Source organism: Epinephelus fuscoguttatus, linkage group LG5 (assembly GCF_011397635.1).
Source record: "Epinephelus fuscoguttatus linkage group LG5, E.fuscoguttatus.final_Chr_v1".
Classification (NCBI taxonomy): Eukaryota; Metazoa; Chordata; class Actinopteri; order Perciformes; family Serranidae; genus Epinephelus; species Epinephelus fuscoguttatus.
In genome coordinates, this window is record NC_064756.1 from 16,783,809 (window position 1) to 16,805,024 (window position 21,216).

The 21,216-nt window shown below is 41.0% G+C and overlaps 1 protein-coding gene across 1 annotated transcript; it reads left to right on the plus strand.

Annotated features, from left to right (window-relative positions):
• Positions 1–282: 282 nt before the first annotated feature.
• On the plus strand, positions 283–20,019 carry numa1 (nuclear mitotic apparatus protein 1). Its single transcript, XM_049577274.1, has 25 exons — positions 283–396; positions 732–804; positions 915–1,000; positions 1,159–1,232; positions 1,704–1,792; positions 1,877–1,951; positions 2,097–2,190; positions 2,296–2,452; positions 2,868–3,007; positions 3,195–3,306; positions 4,281–4,398; positions 4,652–4,792; positions 5,022–5,135; positions 5,472–7,922; positions 8,687–10,126; positions 10,363–10,572; positions 10,712–10,902; positions 12,319–12,456; positions 13,194–13,299; positions 13,725–13,923; positions 15,822–15,958; positions 16,103–16,396; positions 16,740–16,832; positions 16,986–17,240; positions 19,811–20,019. The coding sequence occupies exons 2-25, from the start codon at positions 766–768 to the stop codon at positions 19,832–19,834; spliced, it is 6,777 nt and encodes a 2,258-aa protein (XP_049433231.1). The 5' UTR covers positions 283–396; positions 732–765; the 3' UTR covers positions 19,835–20,019.
• The last annotated feature ends 1,197 nt before the right edge of the window (positions 20,020–21,216 follow it).

A 21,216-nucleotide genomic window follows, 5' to 3' on the forward strand; every position in this document is an offset into this window, starting at 1 on the left:
CTAATGTTAAAGCATATTTCACTCGCTGTAATCCGAATGTTTGACGTGTAAAATAAAATAAATCAAAAAACATGTCAAGGTTATGTTTAACAATATGAATGCTGGTTGCATTTTAAACTTTATACGTCCCCACCTCTCCCAAAATCGAGCACGCCGATGTCATAAAACGAGCGCGTCATTCAGTCGAATTCCGGCTTTTCAACCAATCAACTACGACTATTTTCACACGCGTCGATATGTGAAGACTGATTGGCTGGTTCAATCTTCAGCTACCCGTTTTGAATTTTACCTAGCTGTAGAGGCAGCAGTTGTTCGTAGCAGTAGAAGCATTGCATGTTTTTACAGGAGGAGTTGGACGGATAAACACTACAAAAAAGAGGCATAAGCCCTTTAAAGGTGAGTTACTGCCTGAAAGCAACAATTTATTACCGTCGGTCTTTAAGAATTATCTAACACTTTCTAAGTTAAGCGTTAATGTTACCTTAAGTTAACCAACGTTTGGTTTGAACTATCTTACTGTTAGCTTGTTGACCGTAAGTTAGCATTCTGCAACAATAATTCAGGAAGTCTTATCGTTAACTTTAACTGCTTAATCATCGTTAGCTTAGCAGCTCGTGTATGAACTATATCAGCATTAATAAACAGTGCTAAGTTAATGCGTGCTCATGTGTTAGCTTGATGAAGCTAACGTTAGCTGATACGTTTGTTTATGCGGTCTTTTTCGCTTATAGGTTGAAATCCCTTGAAAACAAAGGGTCAGCCAAGATGGCTATTAACTGGGGAGTTAAGGCTCTTCTCGGCTGGGTAAGTTGATAGTAACATTGGTTACAGTGCAAATTTGTTGACTCCAGGAAGGCTTATTAACCAGAGAGATGCAGTTTTATTTCACCAACTTGTAAACTATCTTTTTGCAGGTCAACACCTTAAAGCTGTCTGATCGAGAAATATCTATCGAGGATTTACAAGATGGGACAGTCTTGCTTAAAGTTGTTAATATGCTGTAAGTAGGAGCAATGTGTTGAAATGCCTTGTCTGTGTAAACAATAGAAGGTCAGTGATTGCTGATTACATTTGTAGGATATCGGGGTTGTAGAGATGCTGATTCATTGGAGTAAACCTCAGTTTTACTCTTGTTTTTTCACCTTTGTGCTATCTTAGGAAAAAGGAGCCCAAGTATCGTTTCAGTAATTCCACTGAGGAACGATTCAAGGTCATTGCAGACTTTTTGGAAAGTGAGTTTGTCTACTCATCTTACATACCTTCACATTTATCTTTAGTGTGATTTTAGTCTTTGCTATATTTACTAATAATGTATCACTCCCTTACAGCATATTGCTGGACCTTTTCCTTCCCTCTGCTTCCACTTTGTGTGCTCAGAAACACTTACCATGTCTCACACCTACCACTGTGATGACTGGATGATGTTGATTTTGTCATCTGGCTCTACAGTATAGAGCACAGTTTTCTGTGACATCATCTTGTTGAAAGTTTTAAATCTGTTGCACCTTTGACCACACCCAGCATTGGGTTGGGTGTGGTCTCAAGTGTGCCCTTTTGCACTTGTAAACATGCCAGACAGGGAAGTCAAGATGTAAAGAACACACCCTGACTACCACTATCTTTTTTATGTATCAGACTGACAGATATTGGATATTGTTGTCCTTTGAGAATTAACTTATCTCTGTTTTATTTTTTTTTAACAGGGGATTGCAGATTTAGTGCAGCCAAGGGCACTTCATTATCATGGGCCAGCATTAGAGATGGCTTCAACCTAACAGTAGAAATTGCAAAGGTACAAGATGAAGAAAAAGAAATAAAACTAAAGACATAAACATAAACGAAGATCCATTCTGACTCATCTTTTTGGTACCACCAGGTGCTTTTGTTGCTCGTTTACCATGACATAATGAATGACCGCTGCACTCTGAATGCGTTGGACTGTGATGTGGAGGTGAGTTGAAAGTTTGTTTTTTCTGATTTCCTACAAAGTATTATGTGTCCGCCACTTAAATACATCATATTTCATTCATCATGTGTGGCGCTGTGCTGCCATTTAACTCTTCCAATTTATTTGCATCCTCACTTTTATCTGTTAGCAAGAGATAGCACACCTAACTGGTTCCTTTGTGATGGAGAGCGATGGCTGCGTTTATCTGAGTGATGGACTTGATGCCTATTTGGCAAGGAAACGTAAGTAACAAATTTCTTACATTATCCATTTCTTTATTAAAATGACATTCTAGGAAACAAACACGCTCTAATACTTATCGAAATGTATTTCTCCATGAATTTTAGGTTTGCCTGTCCGCTGTGAAATTTTTCGATCAGCAACCACCTCTACCTCCAATGTGTCGACTATCTCCTCGTTCTCAGATGACGAGTCCCCCGTCTTCCATCGCAAAAAGAAAATCACATTTGTGGAGATGCAAACTGTGGCTTCTTCCTCGGTCAGGTACCCACATGGATTCAAATTTATCCAAAACAGTGCTTATCATAGTCATCAAATGTAAGTAAAGCAATTTTATGGGCAACATTAATCAAAGATTTGGTTTGGCTATTAATCTGTTGAACCTCTTCACTAGACATTTTCCATCTTAATTAGATGCTTGTCTCCATTGAAAGACCTTTAGCCTGAGAGAATAACAAGTGAGATGAGTTTTGTTTGTATTGTGTAGTTGGGTTTTATATACCTATTAAAGCAGTTTAATATATCATGCTTTGCCAAACCTGCTATAACTGAGATACTTGTTTTCACACCATAACAAAAAGGCTAACTTGCATATCACTATACATTAAAACACTTCCAATCCATTTATGTCATGATTTTGCAATTCTTTAGCTTGTCCCATGTGCTTTTATTCCCACAGCAAGTCTCCTCTGCAGGATATCATGAACACACCTAAATTTCAGTTGAGGAAAGTGCAGCGACAGATGATCAAGGAGAGAGACTACAGAGACGGGTTGGAGAGGGAGCTGGCCAGCAAGCTTGCACTTATTGCAGAGAGAGGTACCGCATTTGTGTGGATGTGTTTGAATGAAAACATTGTTGGTTAGGCTGGTAAGAGAAATAGTTCAAACTCTTGTGAGTGATGTTTAACAAACTTGGACTGTTCTGTCAGAGACCTCCTGAAAATGTGCATGTCCATTCCTTCACACATCACACTGACTTCAAAATGTCAAATCCTTTTCTTTAGAGTCCCATATTAACCAGCTGCAGTACCGCCTGGATAAGCTGAAAGAAGAGCAAAGTGATCAGGAGCAGGTTATCAGGGAACAAATCAATGAGCTTGAGACCAAGAACGACATGTAAGTACCCAAGGATATGCCTATTTATTAGTGCATGACAGAGCTAATGATAAGTGAATAACTTGTAAATCAAAGGTGTGTGTGTGTGTTCAACTTGAGTTTGAGATAATGTTTACTTCTATAGGCTGCGACACCTCCTCTACTTGTTTTATTCACACACGGCCCATGTTCATTTTGGATTAAAACAGAACAGACTGAGCTCGTAGCCTATAAGATACAAAATGTTATTTTCTTCAGGCTGTTATGTCATACTTAAACCCGTCCAAAACGCTAAAGGCATATGATGCAGGATTTGTTGCTTATTGCTTGTAAACACAACATTCAAACTTGGCCCCTCCTCCTTGGCTCAATGAGACGTTAGTAGAGCGAGGTAGAAAGTGAATGAGGAGAGGTAACAGCGTTAATGAGATCAAAGCAGTGAATCAGAGGAACAAAAACATTATTTTGTGACTGTTTTACTGTGGTACGTTCTAAAGCACGAATAAACACACCCTCACCTCCGCACAACCCAGCTAAAAGTTGCTGCATCACAGGATTTTGTGTGAATTCAGCTGAAGTGCATGCTTGTGTGTGTGTGTGTGGCCCAACCCCACCCCTGATCAATCAGGCACACAGACCTGCAGCTGTATTCATACAGGAAAGAGAAAGCTGGTTGCTATGCTTATATAAAACCTCACGCTACTATTGGCTGGGGACTACACACCACTACTCAAAGGCTGACACTCAGAAAGGTCCTGAACAAACCAAAATAAGACTTAAATACGAAAATACAGGCAGAGGGCAGGTTCTCTGCACATAGACACCACTGCTAGTCGGTCATAAATGATGATTGAGACTGATTACATTTGTGTGAATCTACATATTGTGTGTTTTGTTTGTTTTTTCTTTTGGAAAATCCTGCAAGCAAGAATGTGCCGTGAAATGGATTTAAAGAAACTGTTTTGCTAACTGTTCTGTTTTTCTTCTTGTCTCAGGTTGCAAACACGTCTTAATGAGATGTTAAAGCAGAATAAAGACCTCAAGAGTAACTCCTCACTTATGGAGCGCAAAGTGGATGAGCTGTCAGATGAAAACGGTGTGCTTGCATCGCAGGTAATGACACACAGCAAAGGTTTCTCGCTGTTAAATGCTGCTAATCCCCTAAGTGAAAAGACAGTCATGTGCAATGTGTATGTCCTTCAAAGATTCAACACGAGCAGACTTCTCTTGAAACAAAGTCATGCAAGCATGCTGGTGTATATGGGGATTATGCCAGTCTCAGCAGCACTAGCGAGACAGAACAAAACAGACTCACATGTGTCAGTGTTGCTGATCCTAAAGACTTTTTCTAACGTATTTGTTGCAGGTGAGAACAGTGTCTTCACAGCTGGCCATCTTTGAGGCAGAAGTTAGCAGGCTGACAGAGACCCAAGCATTTGCCCAGGAGGAGTGGAGAAGCAAAACAGGCCACTTACAGTCCGAACTTGACCAAGCTACTGCTCAAAAGGTAGATACACATTCACAACAGAAGCTGCATTCGAAACTGCTTTTGATTTGTTAAATTTTATCAAATGATGTAGATTGTACTCACTAAAATTAAACTTTTTTGTAAAGAATTAAAGCAATCCTATTAGTTATGTGTTGATTGAATTCAATCATTTTACTTGTTCATTACTTGCTGATTATATTTCTAGGCAAAGGTGTTTTAATGTATTATGCTCCTTTTTGTTCCTCAGGAGCTACTGACTGAACAAATTCAGATCCTCCAGGGAAAGATTTCCTGTTTGGAGGATGAAATAAGCAGGGCCACTAAGGAGGAAGTAGGGGAGAATATGGGGCCTGTAATGGAGGTAAAGTCCATGATTCTGTTTAAAACTTCACAAATGTTTGTAAATCAAAAGTAAAGTCTGCATGTTCTCAATCTTTTAAAATCTACTTTGGATGGGGCGTCGGTGGCTTAGTGGTAGAGCAGGCGCTCCATGTACAAGACTGTTGCCGCAGCGGCCCGGGTTCAACTCCAGCCTGTGGCCCTTTGCTGTATGTCACTCCCTCTCTCTCTCCCCCTTTCATGCTTGTCTGTCCTATCCATTAAAGGCTAAAAAGCCCCAAAAAATATCTTAAAAAAAAAAAAAAAATCTACTTTGGATGAAATTGTTACTAATTGTCTTCTTTTCTTAAATTTCCAGCAAGAAATGTTGACCAGTTTGAAGATTGAGCTGGAGAACACATTTTGCTCCCTGAAACAGGCTGAGGTAGAGGTGGTGGCCAAAACACAGCAGCTGGCAGAGTATCAACAAGAAATTAATCAACAGAAAGAGCTCCTGAAACAGCAGGAGTCCCAAACTGAAGAAATGATTCAAGCCAAGGATGAAATTCTAAACAAACTGCAAAAGGAGATTGTTGAGCAGAGAGTAGCCCTTCAACAAGAGATCCAGGATCTTAAGATTCAGCTTGAGCAAGCTGAGCAGCAGAAGGCTGAGCAGATGAGCAGACTACAGCAGCACATTACTGCTTGTGAACAAGAAGTTGAAAAACTAAAGGAAATTAAGAAAGAAAAGGAAGACCTTCTCTCCCAGACTGAAGAAAATTTGAAAGATCTCAAGACAAAATTATCTGCTGCTAGTTCCCTCTTAGCTGATAAAGACAAACAAATTGACAGCCTTAAAGGAGAAGCTGACATTCTTAAAGATGAAACCAAAAACAGCAAAAATGAAATTCAAGCCAAAGAGGAAATGCTTGCCAAATTACTTCTGGAGAAGTCTCATGAGCAAGACATTTTTCAGAATAAAATCCAGACCTTAACAGACCAAGTAGAAGACCTTAGCTCGTCTCTCAAACAGGCTCAGCAGGAAATTCAATTTAAGCAAGACCAACTGACCAAAACCCAACAAGAGAATGTCCAACAAAGGGAAGTACTCCAACAACAGATTGTAACCTGTGAAGAGGAGATTCAGAGGTTAAAAGAAGAGATACAAGAAAGAAACGAGCAGCTTGTTCTTCTAAAGAATGACAGCTCTCGACACTCTGAATTGTTGGAGCAAGAGATAACAGGTCTAAAATGCCAACTAGAAAGTTTAAATGACTCTCTCAGAAAGGCTGAGGGACAAGTTCAGGCTCAGAAGGTCATGCTTACAAACCAGGAGCAGCAAAATGCTCATCAGACCGAGGTCCTGCAGCAACAACTTTCTGCTTCTGAAGAGAGGGTGAGGAGCATGAAGGAGGAGATCCAGGCTAAAGAGGAACAGATGGACATGTTGAAAAATCAAAGTTCAGAGCAGTCAGAACTCCTACATGAAAAGCTCCAAGATTTAAAGAAACAGGTTGAGTGTCTCAGTTCCTCACTGAAGAATGCTGAGGAGAAGTTGCAGTCCAAGGAAAACCTGTTTGCTGAACAGCAACTACAGAGGACTCAGGATATGGAGGCTCTCCAGGTGCAGATGGTGGCATCTCAGGAGGAGGTGAAGAGGCTCAATGCAGAGATTCACGCTAAGGAGGAGCAATTAGTTCTGCTAAAGCATGACACCTCTACACACTCTGAATTACTACAGAAAGAGATTGAAAGTCTGAATAAACAAATAAGTACTATGAGCAGTTCCCTTGAGATCGCCAAGGACCAAGCCCAAGCCAAAGAAGATGCGATGGCCAATCAGAAGCAGGAGAGTGCTTTGCAGATTGAGGCGCTTGGAAAACACAGTGCAGATCTTGAGAAGGAGGTTAATCGGCTGAAGGAGGAGATTCAAACTAAAGAATGTGAGGCAGACCTGTTGAAGGCTGAGAGCTGCAAAGAGTCACAAGTGCTGCAGAAGGAGATCCAAACTCTTAAAGACCAAGTAGAAAGTTTGAACGAATCCCTGAAGACTACAACAGAACAGGTTCAGGTTAAAGAAAACCTGCTGACTCAAAAGGAAATGGAGATTTCTCAGGAAACAGAAAAATTTCAAAACATGATGGCAGCCTCTGAAGAGGAGATTCGAGGCCTTAAGGAGCAGATCCAGGCTAAAGAGGAACAGATGGACTTGTTGAAAAATCAAAGTTCAGAGCAGTCAGAACTCCTACATCAAGAGCTACAGGATTTAAAGAAACAGGTTGAGTGTCTCAGTTCCTCACTGAAGAATGCCGAGGAGAAGTTGCAGTCCAAGGAAAACCTGTTTGCTGAACAGCAACTACAGAGGACTCAGGATATGGAGGCTCTCCAGGTGCAGATGGTGGCATCTCAAGAGGAGGTGAAGAGGCTCAATGCAGAGATTCACGCTAAGGAGGAGCAATTAGTTCTGCTAAAGCATGACACCTCTACACACTCTGAATTACTACAGAAAGAGATTGAAAATCTGAATAAACAAATAAGTACTATGAGCAGTTCCCTTGAGATCGCCAAGGACCAAGCCCAAGCCAAAGAAGATGCGATGGCCAATCAGAAGCAGGAGAGTGCTTTGCAGATTGAGGCGCTTGGAAAACACAGTGCAGATCTTGAGGAGGAGGTTAATCGGCTGAAGGAGGAGATTCAAACTAAAGAATGTGAGGCAGACCTGTTGAAGGCTGAGAGCTGCAAAGAGTCACAAGTGCTGCAGAAGGAGATCCAGACTCTTAAAGACCAAGTAGAAAGTTTGAACGAATCCCTGAAGACTACAACAGAACAGGTTCAGGTTAAAGAAAACCTGCTGACTCAAAAGGAAATGGAGATTTCTCAGAAACAGAAAAATTTCAAAACATGATGGCAGCCTCTGAAGAGGAGATTCGAGGCCTTAAGGAGCAGATCCAGGCTAAAGAGGAACAGATGGACTTGTTGAAAAATCAAAGTTCAGAGCAGTCAGAACTCCTACATCAAGAGCTACAGGATTTAAAGAAACAGGTTGAGTGTCTCAGTTCCTCACTGAAGAATGCCGAGGAGAAGTTGCAGTCCAAGGAAAACCTGTTTGCTGAACAGCAACTACAGAGGACTCAGGATATGGAGGCTCTCCAGGTGCAGATGGTGGCATCTCAAGAGGAGGTGAAGAGGCTCAATGCAGAGATTCACGCTAAGGAGGAGCAATTAGTTCTGCTAAAGCATGACACCTCTACACACTCTGAATTACTACAGAAAGAGATTGAAAATCTGAATAAACAAATAAGTACTATGAGCAGTTCCCTTGAGATCGCCAAGGACCAAGCCCAAGCCAAAGAAGATGCGATGGCCAATCAGAAGCAGGAGAGTGCTTTGCAGATTGAGGCGCTTGGAAAACACAGTGCAGATCTTGAGGAGGAGGTTAATCGGCTGAAGGAGGAGATTCAAACTAAAGAATGTGAGGCAGACCTGTTGAAGGCTGAGAGCTGCAAAGAGTCACAAGTGCTGCAGAAGGAGATCCAAACTCTTAAAGACCAAGTAGAAAGTTTGAACGAATCCCTGAAGACTACAACAGAACAGGTTCAGGCTAAAGAAAACCTGCTGACTCAAAAGGAAATGGAGATTTCTCAGGAAACAGAGAAATTTCAAAACATGACAGCAGCCTCTGAAGAGGAGATTCGAGGGCTTAAGGAGCAGATCCAGGCTAAAGAGGAAGAGCTGATCACACAAAGAAAAGAGGGCTCCATACATTCTGACATACTACAGCAAGAGATCAAATGTCTCAAAAACCAACTTGCTGATATGGGTGACTCTCTCACAAAGGCTGAGGAGAAGGTTCAGACTCACCTGGTTATGCTCACCAATCAGGAGCAGGAAAGTGCCCATCAGAAGGAGCTTCTGCAGCAACAACTCTCAACTTCTGAGGAAGAGGTGAGGAAAATGAAAGAGGAGATCCGAGCTAAAGAGGAACAAATAATACTGCTGAAGACCGACAGCTCAGAGCAGTCTGATTTGCGACAGCAAGAGATCCAAAGTTTAAAGACACAAGTGGAGACTCTTGGCTCCTCACTGAGGAAGGCTGAGGAGGATATGAAATCCAAGGAACATCTGTTGGCTCAACAAGAGCAAGAAAATGCTCAACAGAGGGACGCTCTCAAAAACCTACAGGAGAAAGTCGAACAAGTAGAGATTCTGAATAAACAGATTTCTTTACGGGAAGAAGAGATTCAAAAGCTAAAAGAGTCTCAGAGTGAGAATGAAAACCTCCTCCTCAAGGCTGAGGAGAAACTGCAGACACTTCAAGCAGAGCTGACTGCAGTCAACACACTCATAACCGATAAAGACCAAAGTTTGAACACTCTCAGAGAGGAGGTAGCTGCCCAAGCTAACTTGGTTCACAGAGCCAAAGAGGAAGCTGAGGCCAATGAGAAAATGCTGGCTAAGATAAAGGAGGAGAGCTCCAACCAGACAGATGCTCTTCACCATGAGATCCAGGATCTGAAAGGGGAACTGAAAACCACTTCTTTGAATCTTCAGGCTAAAGAGCAGATGTTACTTGAAACTCAGAAGGAGTCCGCTGAGCAGATAGACCTCCTCCAGCATCAGCTTGCCTCTGTAAATGCAGAGCTGAACCAACACAAAGAGACACAAGCTGCAGACCTAAAACTGAAAGAGGCTGCACAGGACGCCACTTTTAGGGAGAAGGAAGCACTTGCTCAGGAAAAGGAAGCGCTCATGGCCAGGATACTCCAGGCGGAAAACAATCAGAAAGCTCTGGAGAAACAACTTGAAGGCATGGTGTTTGAAAAGGAGAGACTTGCTCAAGCCAAACAGGCTGTAGAGAGAGAGAACACAGCGTCCCACAAACTGGAATCTTGGCTACGGCAGGAGGTGGAAATATTAAAAACGGAGAAAGAGAAACTCTTGAGAGTAAAAGCCGAAGAAATTGAGATGCTAAAGAGAGATCTGCAGGAACAGCTCTCTGCTAAATCTGAGGCTGCAGAACACTACAAGGCACAGGTTGGTGTGACCACAATCCCCACAGAAAAAACCCTCTAGTTTCATTACTTGTATCTCTCTCTATATATGAAATTTGTTTACAATCAAAAATTATTGATTTAGATATTTTTCTTTATGCTTGTTACTTATTGATTGCACTCCTTCATATGCATACTCGGTTGATTGACTTGTTTGGTGTCAGATGAGAAGTCTGAGATTCATGCTAAGATGTTTATTTTATTACTACAATGTCGCAGATGGAGAAGGCAATGAGTCATTACAATGTCAAGAAGCAGCTTCTCCAGGAGAGCCAAGAGGAGGTGGCTGAACTCAAGCGTTCCTTAGAGGTTAAAGAGCGTGAAGTGAAGGCTACTACCATGGAAAACAAACTGCTTCAGATGGAGTTGGACAAGGCCCAAACCAGTGAGAAGGCACTTTTGAACAGGGTGGGCAGTTTGGAGGCACAGGTTGGTACTGTATTTTGGGGTATGAGGAGAACTGAAACATGGTCTCTTAAATTACTGTTAAAAAATAGAAATTTTTTAAAGTTCGAGGACACTACAGCAAATGATTGCCGCTGATCACTGTATCTGTTTACTTTTTTAGCTTGTCTATGCTGACCGTAGCCTGCGGGCACAGAATAAGATTCATGGTAATGAAGGAAGTGCTACAGAGTCTGCTTACCTGGAGGTTCCCAATGCTCACTCAAGTGTTCACACTAGAGCACAGGTGAAGAGAACTATGAGCTCTGACAGCCTGGACCAGAGCTCTCTGGAGGACTCTCTGAACAGCACAAGGTACTAAAAATCTTGGATACAAAGCATGACATCTTTTAGAGCTGCAGATATTTTATTGCATGCAGCTATTTCATAATGTCATTAAAATAACTAAAATATTGTTTACAATTGTGCCATTCCAATTTTGGTTTGTGTTTTAGTGGATTATACTTAGGGCTGGGTATCGTTTAAAAATTTTCGATACCAGTACCCTTAAAACGATACCGATACCAATTGAGTACTTCATTCGATACTTATTTTTAATAGTTCATTCGATATTAATCATGTGAATAGAAAGCAATCAGTTGCATAAATGTCTCCACTCCTCCCCATTCAAAAGATTTTTACACAAATACATTTTGAAAATAGCTCCGTCCATATCCCTGCACCCTTTCTCCCTCACACATACTCACAAACAAACAGCCCTCCACTCCACCCTTTCCCACTGGGTCCTTGGGATGGGCAGTGGACTCAGGGGAAATGAGGTAACCCACACACAGAAAACACAGTGGCAGTGTAGCACCATTCAGGCCTCTGTTCTGCTCTGTCCATCAAAGTTGTCAATCTCGGGGCATTTCTCATTGCGGCCCCCTGCCCTCTGTCTCTCTCTACTGTTAGCCAAGTAACCCTGAAGTTTTCTCCATGTTTGTTGAGGTGCTTTATCATGTTAGTTGTATTCCCGATTTTTCCCCAAAATAATCTTACCTCATTTTATGCATTTGTACCAGGCGCCACAGGCGTTTAGTACAGCCATACTTTTGAGCGTTTTGCTGGCATCTCGGAACGCTGACCAGCCAACTCCGCTACAGATGCAGCGCGCATGGCTTCAACCTGCTTCGTCGCCATACAAACTGTTGTTGTTGCGGTGGTGGACCAATCACACGGCGCATTGAAACAAAGAAGGCTTGCGGTGATTGGCTGTGAGCAAAACCATAGAAACAATTTTTTCTAGATCTGGGTACAAAAAGAACTGATTGCAGGGTATTGTTTGACAGGCGCAGTTTCGATACTACTTGGTACTGGGTTGTTTCGGTCGATACCTGAAAAGTATCAAGTACCAATACCCAGCCCTAATTATACTCTTATTATTTGTTCTTCTTTGGAGTACGTCAGCTGTCAAAAACTGTTGCACACTTTTGTGAGTGAGGGAACTGTTACTCAAACCTCAACATGCACAAAATAATGGCATTCAGGTGTATTACGGCAACAATTAAAACTTTTTATATATTTTACCTTTTGGGTTTGGGATTTTGGACCATAAAAAAATGGACTTGACTTTATGTTTTCCCTATCGAGGAGTTCCCATTGTCCCAATGACAATGAAGGTTGGCCTTTTTCTGTGCTCCACGAAAAGCCAGAAAAATCTTTCATCAGAGGCATAGTGGTAATCTGCTGTGATTTTAACGCAACATAATGCTCTGTTTCTTACCTTTGCAGGAAACTTTCGGCGCCTGATGAATCAAGCACACCACTTGTTCGCAGTTCAGAGCGCTTGGCAGCCAAACGCCGGGGTCTCAAGGCCGAGTCCTTGGAAACCCTGTACTTTACACCAATAAACAACAGACAGGTCAACAGGTATGTCAAATGGTTTCGACCATCTTGGTATTTCACAGATTAGCCACCTTTAGGAGGTTTTTCAGATTACAGTCAGTGAGTGAGAGAGGTGGGTGTTCTAGAGTTCCCCTAAATTTCCTTTCAGTATATTAACTGTAGATGTGGGTCTCTTTGAATTGCTAACCTTTATTCAGCCTTCTGTGCACTACATTATATAGAAAAGCTTTAGGAGAAAGGCTTTTCTGGTTGTATTCCTGTAAGATTTTATAATTTTTAGGAAGACCAGATATCAAAATCAGCAAAGTTAGTTTTTATACAGTATGTGGAAATGCACCGTCATCTAGGGTCAATACCAGCATAATTGCAAAGCAGTGTTTTTTGAGACCAGTTGAGATTTTTGGCCTTAACCTATAATCAGTCACCAAAAATGAGCTCCATTTATCCTGGCTAGCATTTTCTGTGCTTTTGTTTAATTGTAGTGGATCTGATGACAGTTATGGAACTCATCTGACCACAGACAGAGATAAATAAGAGACATAAAGATGTGATTTACACCTGTTAAAATAAAGCTTAGCCCATCAAAATAAAAATGTGAGTAATGCAAGAGGCGATAGTTGCCCTGACTCGAACTAAAACTATCTGGGCAATTCTCCTTTCCCTGTACATACATTTTTCTGATTTTAGTGAAACCTAAACCACTGTTTTTTTCATCATACTCTGTTACTGAGAATCTTGTTTTTCTACTTCATCCCCCTCAGGACCAGCACAGAGCTCAAAATGGAACCGGATTCAGTCCTGAAAAATCCGACTTCATCTGTCAAGCGACGCAGAACCACGCAGGTTATTAACATCACCATGACCAAGGTGGAGGAAACTCACTTACACATTCATTGCATGTTTTGCATGTTCACAATAACACACACAGTTGAATCACTGTACACTTTAATAGTCACAATGGTTTCCATCTCACTGCATCTCAGAAATCATTATGATGATGAAATTTAATCATTCGTGCATTTGGGGGGTTCAGCTGGTCTTAATTATTTACTAATTAATTTTCATTAACATTTTTATCTGAGGTTTTAACCATCATACTACGACAAATTGTAACTGTAGAGCTCTGTGGCTCTACAGATTGTTTGGAGCATTGCTCTCAGTACAGTTCAACAGTGTTAAAATGCATTCAAAGGGCTGACCCCAAAAGTTTTAACTTGCGCTTTCAAAGCATCTTCACATTCCCACTGAAGTATTACTGTAGCTGAAAGTGACTGTGAGACTCTGGTCTGTAGAAAACCCCAGGTGGCTGTGAACATGATGAGACTTTCTACAGCCTGGCCTCAGCTCGCTCCCAGCCGAACCTCTCCAGTGCCCACTCTGCACGACCCGTGTCTTTGGAGCTGTTTGATACACCTGGAAGAATGACCGGTGCTGCCAGCAACCAACTCATGGGCCTTCCAGGGTACAGACGGAGCACGGTGCATTCACAGAGTAAGTAGATCCCCAGCTTACTCACAGAAGGTTTTACTGCAGGGTGAGAAACAGAGTGAGAGGTTGGGCTGAAAAACAAAACAAAACATGCAGATCCTGGACCTATGAGGTGAAACAAAGTTTTTTTTGTTTTTGTTTTTTTTTTTTAATTATACTCAGCTGCCTGTAGGTAGTGTGGAACAAGGGCTGCAATTAAAAATAATTTTCAGTAGCCCTTTTTACACAGTACTGCTACATAGTCCTTTCTTTGTACCTCCGGAGCCACCTACACAGAGCCAAATGACGACGGCTTCATTCTGCTCCAGGGTGTTATTATACACTGCAGTGCTGCTTTGCAGAATCAAGAGGCGTGACGTGTAACACATCAGCATATGCCTCTAGTGTGACATACAACATGCGTCTGCAGCGCTTTCCAAATAACAACAACATCAGCATTAACGTGTCAACACCAATCATTTACCATCCCTGTTATATGGCAGCTGATCTCATCCTCTGCTCAGGGAGTAAGGAGGTCCCAGACCTCATTGTTTTCCCAATTTGCGGACATTTACGGTAGCTGTTCTTCTTTCTGCTAGCTGCTAATTGCTAACAGCTATTATCTATGTAAATCTCCTGTGGTGGGTCGCATGCAGAACGTTGTGATAACGTCACACCCATGCTGCCCATGATCCTGTCCCGCAGACTGTCCTTTTTCTACAGACACCATTTTGGTGCTGTTTCTACCTTCTGAGGCGGATCAAAGGCAAGGTAACTCTCCCTCCGTTCTGTAATCTCACCTTATATACAGCATGGTGAGGCACCATAACAGCATGATATTCCCGCCTTGAACAGGCAGTGTAAAAGGGGCTGTTATCAATTAATTTGCCAACTATTTTGTCTGTTAATCTTTTAATTAGGGGTGGGAATCACCAGATGAGCCATGATACTTGAGTCACAATACAATATTATTGCGATTTAAAATATGTTGTGATATGCTGAGTGTTGAGATAAAATATACTGCGATATATTGCAATTTATTACCTTTTTTCAGCTGTGAATTATGTCCCGAAAGGAAAACGTTGTCAACATCTGTTTTATCGAATAAGTTTTCAGTCAATTCATCTCACTTTTTTGCAGCATTAAAATGAATCTAGTAGACTGAAAAAGCAACTGACTTTATTATTCTAATGGGCTACATTTAATAAATTTTAGGAGGCTAAGTTTAATTTGTATTTGTAATATTAATAATTTATATAATTTTAAAAATCTGTTGTGATGCTATGCTATGCTTTATCAACCCCACCCCCCCACCCCCACTATTAATCCTATGATCTTAAAAACATTAGAAAACAGTAAAAAGCGTCATCATGTGGTACCAACAAACAGTCCCCAGAGTATTTATTTTATAATAAAAGACCAAAAAAAGGTGCAGACTTTCAAAAAAAATATTTTATGTTATTAAAATTATGTTATTTATCTGTTGATTTGGGTTTTGTATTGTCTGTTATTTACACAGACAAGAGTTTTTAAAAATTACTGTTTGCTGTTGCTGCATTGGCTTGTGACACGTGTTTGAGTGATTACAGTAAACTTGAGTCACTCAAGGTTCCTCTTGTGCTGGGAGAGTACCTACTTTAAAATAGCAACCAGAAAAGTCTTTCAAAATGATGTTCAAAGAATCATTCTTCTCTCTTATAGTACGTGCACACTATAAAGGGGGGGGTTCTGCTGGTCGGAAAATACCTGCCTTAACACTTTCTTTGTAAATTGAGTAATTTGGAGACAAGATGCAGTTAATTAGTTTCTGATTAATGGTAAATGATCTCAGATGGATATTACAGTTGTAGTAGTAAACAACTGAGATTTTTTTTAAAGATGTGTATGTAACTCTTATTTATTTCTTCATTTGTTGTCTTCAGCTGCTAGTACGTTCTGCGCAGGGGCAGAGAACGAGCCCGATGGTGCATCTGACGATTGGATGAGGATTGCGGAGCTCCAGTCCAGGAACAAGGCCTGCCTTCCTCATCTTAAGAGCAGCTACCCTGTGGAGTCTGAGGTTGGCAGATAGGGACACATGCACACACGGTTAACACAACAGGCATACAGTTGCATGTACATATTAATTAACACACACTGATGTTCTTGATGGCATTCATTTCCCACTAGTTTTATTAAGTCCCTCTCTGTCTGTTCCTTTTAGACTGGCCGTGGCGGTGCGTTCGTTTTCACAGACGAAGAACTGCGCACCGGTGACCCTTCTGACACAATCCGTCGGGCATCCATGATGCCTGGCCAGCTGCAAGAATCTCTTGCCTCCCATCGACGGTCCTTCATGGTGGGACAGACAGGTGCCGCTGCTGGTACACGTTCTCATCGTCTGTCCTTAATGCCAGGCCAACTGCCATCAAGAACTGTCAGCTCCTCTCAGGTCAGAAGCCCGAAAGGCACAAAGCGGACTTCATCTACTGCGTCTGTACATCAGACTTCACCTGAGGTTGGTTTGCATCAGTGTGCACAGAAATATTTGTCACATCTTGATGTTCTTGTTTGAGCCTGACTGAATCGCAATAGATAAATGTCTTATAGGCTACAGTTATTAGTTCCTGCAGCTTCAATGTTTTCTTGGACTAGTGTCCGCTATCAGCAGATTTTTTTGAGTATCGTCCTCCAATCATAGTAGTCTGGCTTTGCTTTTGGGTGCTTCTTATGGTTGTGATCTGAAAGGTTACTTTTTTTTTACAAGTATGTAAACTTAATAAAAATAGGTCTAAAAACCAATTTCCTGAACCCCCTCTTGTGTTTTTTCTAACTTGTCTTCCCTTGTCTCTATCTGACAGAAAAAGCCAAGGGCCAGCTGTTTCCCACGTCCACTCACCCCCAAAAATAAAAATGTACTCAGCGAACCTTATCTTCAGCCTGCCCACAGTCCAGTGAGTGTAATACACACACACACACACACACACAGAATTATCTGGTCGGTTGAAAATAAAGATGAGAGAATTAATTTATTGATATTGTCATGAACGCAACTGTGCATATAATATTTTGGATTTTTCACAGTTTCACTTGTATTATTCTTTCAGGCTGATCGGAGGCAGTCTATGATGTTTACTATTGACAACACGCCTAAAAACAGCAACTACCTTAAGAAAGGCCTGAACAAACTGCGTGGCTCCACCCGGAAATCCCCAGGCAAAAGTTTAAAGAAGTCGCCTGCTAACGCATCTGCACGCAAGGGCCAGGAAAACATTCGCTCAGGGAATACTCGTACTGGAACAGTACGAGCAGACAGAGCTGGCAGCTTGAAGTCTCCTGGACTGACGGCCAGTGCTCGCAAGGTAAATACACACATACAGATCCATTCAGGGTTTCACATGGCACCCTTAAATAATGATTTTAAGTTACCCTGTGGCGTTTTCTCTGACTGCACCGTATGTGCCCATGCCGGCATGATGCCTGTTGTGTCGTAGCAAGGGTGGGAAAGTGCCTCAGTGCAGGCAGCATATGAGGCAAGCAGGTATGACGTAGAATCTCCATCAGCTGATTTAAAAAAACTAGGGATGTACCTAACGGCTAAAAGGGGATTTATACTTGTGCGGCAGACCCCGTGCACGTGGCCTACGCTGTTGGGAGCATTTATACTGTGCAGTTGCGTGTCTGTGTCACTCTGCAGTTACACCTCCAAAACACTAGTTGGCGGCGGAGGTTTCTGTGAAGTGCTGTAAAGTTTGGTTGATTCAAAACACACCCAAAACACACATTAAACAAGTACACAAATCAGCTTCATTATAACTCGCAGCATTCACAGACAAAGCACTTGTCTTTTGCTGGACCCATTTTCCCCACAATTACAACATGCTGATGTTTTTAGCACAAGCCTATGGCTTTACATTGTATAAATTAGTCTAGCAGCTAGTGGCCTTCTCTCTACTCATATGAAGCCAGGGACAACAGCAGCATTTAACAAACAAATATAAGATGCTAACATTATTAGCACAAGCCTATGACATTTTACATTGTTTAAATTAGCCTAGCGACAAGCGGAGATTTCCTCTGCTCATATGAGGCCAGGATGAATCCTGAAGTATAAATCCCCGAAGGACAAATCACGCACAAGACTTAAAATGCTATTTTAGTGGAGGCTGTATTGTCTTGACAACTTATTGTTTTTTTTATCTGTGAAATTAAAGTAAATAAAAGCTTTGTTTCCACTGAGGGAAATGGTTTCAGCTTACAAATATAGACAGGAGGTCTGCGTCGCTGTGTGTAGTTACATTTCTGGGGAGGTGCACGTCACGCAGCGCCTACGCCATACGTACAGTGTCGATTCGACACAGAAGTATAAATCCCGCAAAATTTCGTTGATGTTTAAAAAGAAGTTTAAACTAAGACTATCCCAAGAGTCTTAAAGTTTAAAAAAAAAAAAACCTGATTATTACAATGGCATTTTCATTGAGTAATGGCAATTTCACGAAATAACAATTTATATAATATGTTTAACTGACTAGTATTTCTGGTGTTGACTAGTCAAAGTAGCAACGTTTATTCGGTAGTCGACTGATCCTGCACATCTTAAACTCAAACCACAGCAGGAAGTGGAGATACTTTAGTTAACTCTAATCTCACCAGAAGCTTTTTTGAATGTTGAATGTTTCATACCTGTGCCATTCACATTGCTCTTTTTACTGGCGTATTATTATTTTACATTTTATTTTAAATTTTATTTTATTTAAGAGTAAGGACCTCTGCTGTCCACAAAAGTATGAGTCATGCAATCAGTAGTTGTCACATTAAGTCATACTATGTAGAACTCCAATGAAATGCGATCCTGTTAGCTCCTCCAACTTGTGCACTGTAATATAGTCCTGTCTTTGCTTCCTTTTACATTGTAGGCTGCTGCTTTATAATTGACCGTCTTTCCAGATGGTTCTGATGATCCATTATTTTGGTTGTGGACTGACTTCACTGTTGTTTTACAAATTAAATCCACCGCAGACTCAGTGAATTCATTGATATCATCGTTGCCGGTGGTGTCCTGGAACGTGCTCCAGACTCTGATTGGCTCCATCTCTCATGTCACTGGGGGGATGTGTTGTAGTTTGTTTACATATCTTGACCTCAACAAGATGGCTGCATGGTCGCTTCTCAAATGCCGGCAGGGGCTTTACTCTGTAGCGGCATACAGCACAAATCCAGACTGTTTATTCTCCTTGTGGCGTGGGGTGATCAGGAACAAGACAGCACCTCACATTCCCACAGTAACACCAGTCCTTATTCACCTTAAAGCACATGCCTCCTCCCCTTCTCTCGCCAGACTCCTCTGCTCTGTTAGATTTGCATATAGGAAAAGAGTCGCCTGGCTAGATGCGGTCCAGTACTCCAGGATTTAACCAAGTTTCAGTGAAACAAGGGAGGTAACAGTTCTAGATATCCTGTTGGAAACTGATGCAGGCATGGAGGTCATCCAGTTTATCATCAAACACTTGAAAGATTATGTTTGGGTGTCTCTCATTATCGATCCAACTAATGAAGCAAATCTACATGACTGTGAAAGAGACGTTGCTTGAATGTGTTCAATCTTCACATCTCAGTAACTGTTTTCAGGACCGTGTGTCGATAAAGGAAGAAAATCTCACTGGAAGTCTTAAAAGGTCAATTAAAAGTAATTTTAATTTAGTTAATGGGGGTTTGCTTCTTTACACGAGTTGGTGGTTTTCACGTTCTGCCATAATAACTCACGGTGTGTTCATTTCATATCAAAGGGTTGCCCACATGTATCTGTCACACATAGCTAAACACTAACAGCATGTGACTTCAGCTTTTACCAAATATAATATTTATTAAAATATGTTTCTCCGGGAGCTTTTATTTAATCTGATTTATCTATTTATTTTGTTTTTTCCCACAGATGATGAGCAGGATGAAGGTGTGAGGTATGCCTCCCAAATTGGAGTTACGATCGTCTACAGTTCGACTTAATTATACTGTTTTTTCTTTTTCTTCTTCTTTTGACAATTTCACTTTTAAGATTGTCCTTAAGGGTTTTTTTTTCTTTTTTTTCTACAATCTCTTTGTAATATATTTACATGTTTATCAATAAAAATATTTTAAATGACACTGGGAAAGCTCGCTGTTTGAGACCTCTTGCTGCAGTTCATTTGCAGTCCAGCTAATCCTAACTGAGAGCTCATGCTCATGTTTAAGGACAGGATTTTGTGACAGATCCTCAAGGGGTGTCCGTTTTGAGAGGGGTAGGTCTTTGACTTGTAATTCAAACATAATTCAGTCCTAAGATTAAAATACAAAGTTGTGTTTATCCACATGTTAGAGATTGACAAATGGAGGCACAAGAAGTCCAGCATTTCTGCTGACATGTCAGTCTGACGTCATCCATACTATTACAGTTCATGTAATAATACACTATTACAGTTAATGTGAACCTGGGTCACAGAATAGTGCTATCTCATTTAGCGCATGAATACAGGTCACTTTAGTTTCTGACTATTGAGCAAGTATTCCGGTATGTGCCTCAAACCTTCACAATAAAAGCAAAAATTTTGAGCTTTAAATTTCAGTGCATTATGTTTAACAGTGGAGGCTAAATCATGAACTGAACATGTATTATACATTAATATGTAGATCAAAAACTATATGTCAGCATAGTCCTGACCTAATTTGTTGTTCATTTTGTAGCTGTGTACAAAAATGGCTCTCAAAGTAGACCGGATAGTATAATGTAACTTTAAATGTTAACATGAGTGTGTGAGGACAAAGTCATTTGATATCTGATTTGTGCATTGAAATGAAAGGGTAATGTGTCACCACTCACTACTGTACAATTTGGCAGACTATGAGGGCCTAAAGTTGTTTTAAAATGTTATATCTTGCACAACTACAGATAAAATAACAAAATGAGGATAAAGAACTGATCAACTGAGGTTTTTCCACAGTTGACAAAAAGGCTCTGTTGTGTTTTTATCCCAGTTGATTGTGAGTACAAGCAGTACATCGCAATACACACTATTGTAATACTCGTTCTGTGTCAGGATGATTGTTTTTGTATAGTTATATACTTATTTGTGCACTGACTGCTTTTGGGTGTTTGCATTACAGTTTTTCTCAATTGCTAAGACATGCTGGGATCCACTTGATCTTCATCATCGCCTTCTTAGCGCTGCAGAAGTATTCTCTTGCAAATGTGTGAAGACTTTTTCATTTTTCACATTTTTACACCTTTTTTTCAAAACGTTAACTCATAGATCTCATAGAAAGACCCAAACCTCTATTGGATCATCAAAGGTCATGCAGATTGGG

Coding starts and splice junctions, on each gene's coding strand:
- numa1 (XM_049577274.1), top strand. CDS start 766: ATGGCTATTAACTGGGGAGTTAAGGCTCTTCTCGGCTGG. Junction 1,001..1,158: donor CTTAAAGTTGTTAATATGCT/GTAAGTAGGAGC, acceptor GTGCTATCTTAG/GAAAAAGGAGCCCAAGTATC. Junction 4,793..5,021: donor ACCAAGCTACTGCTCAAAAG/GTAGATACACAT, acceptor TTTGTTCCTCAG/GAGCTACTGACTGAACAAAT.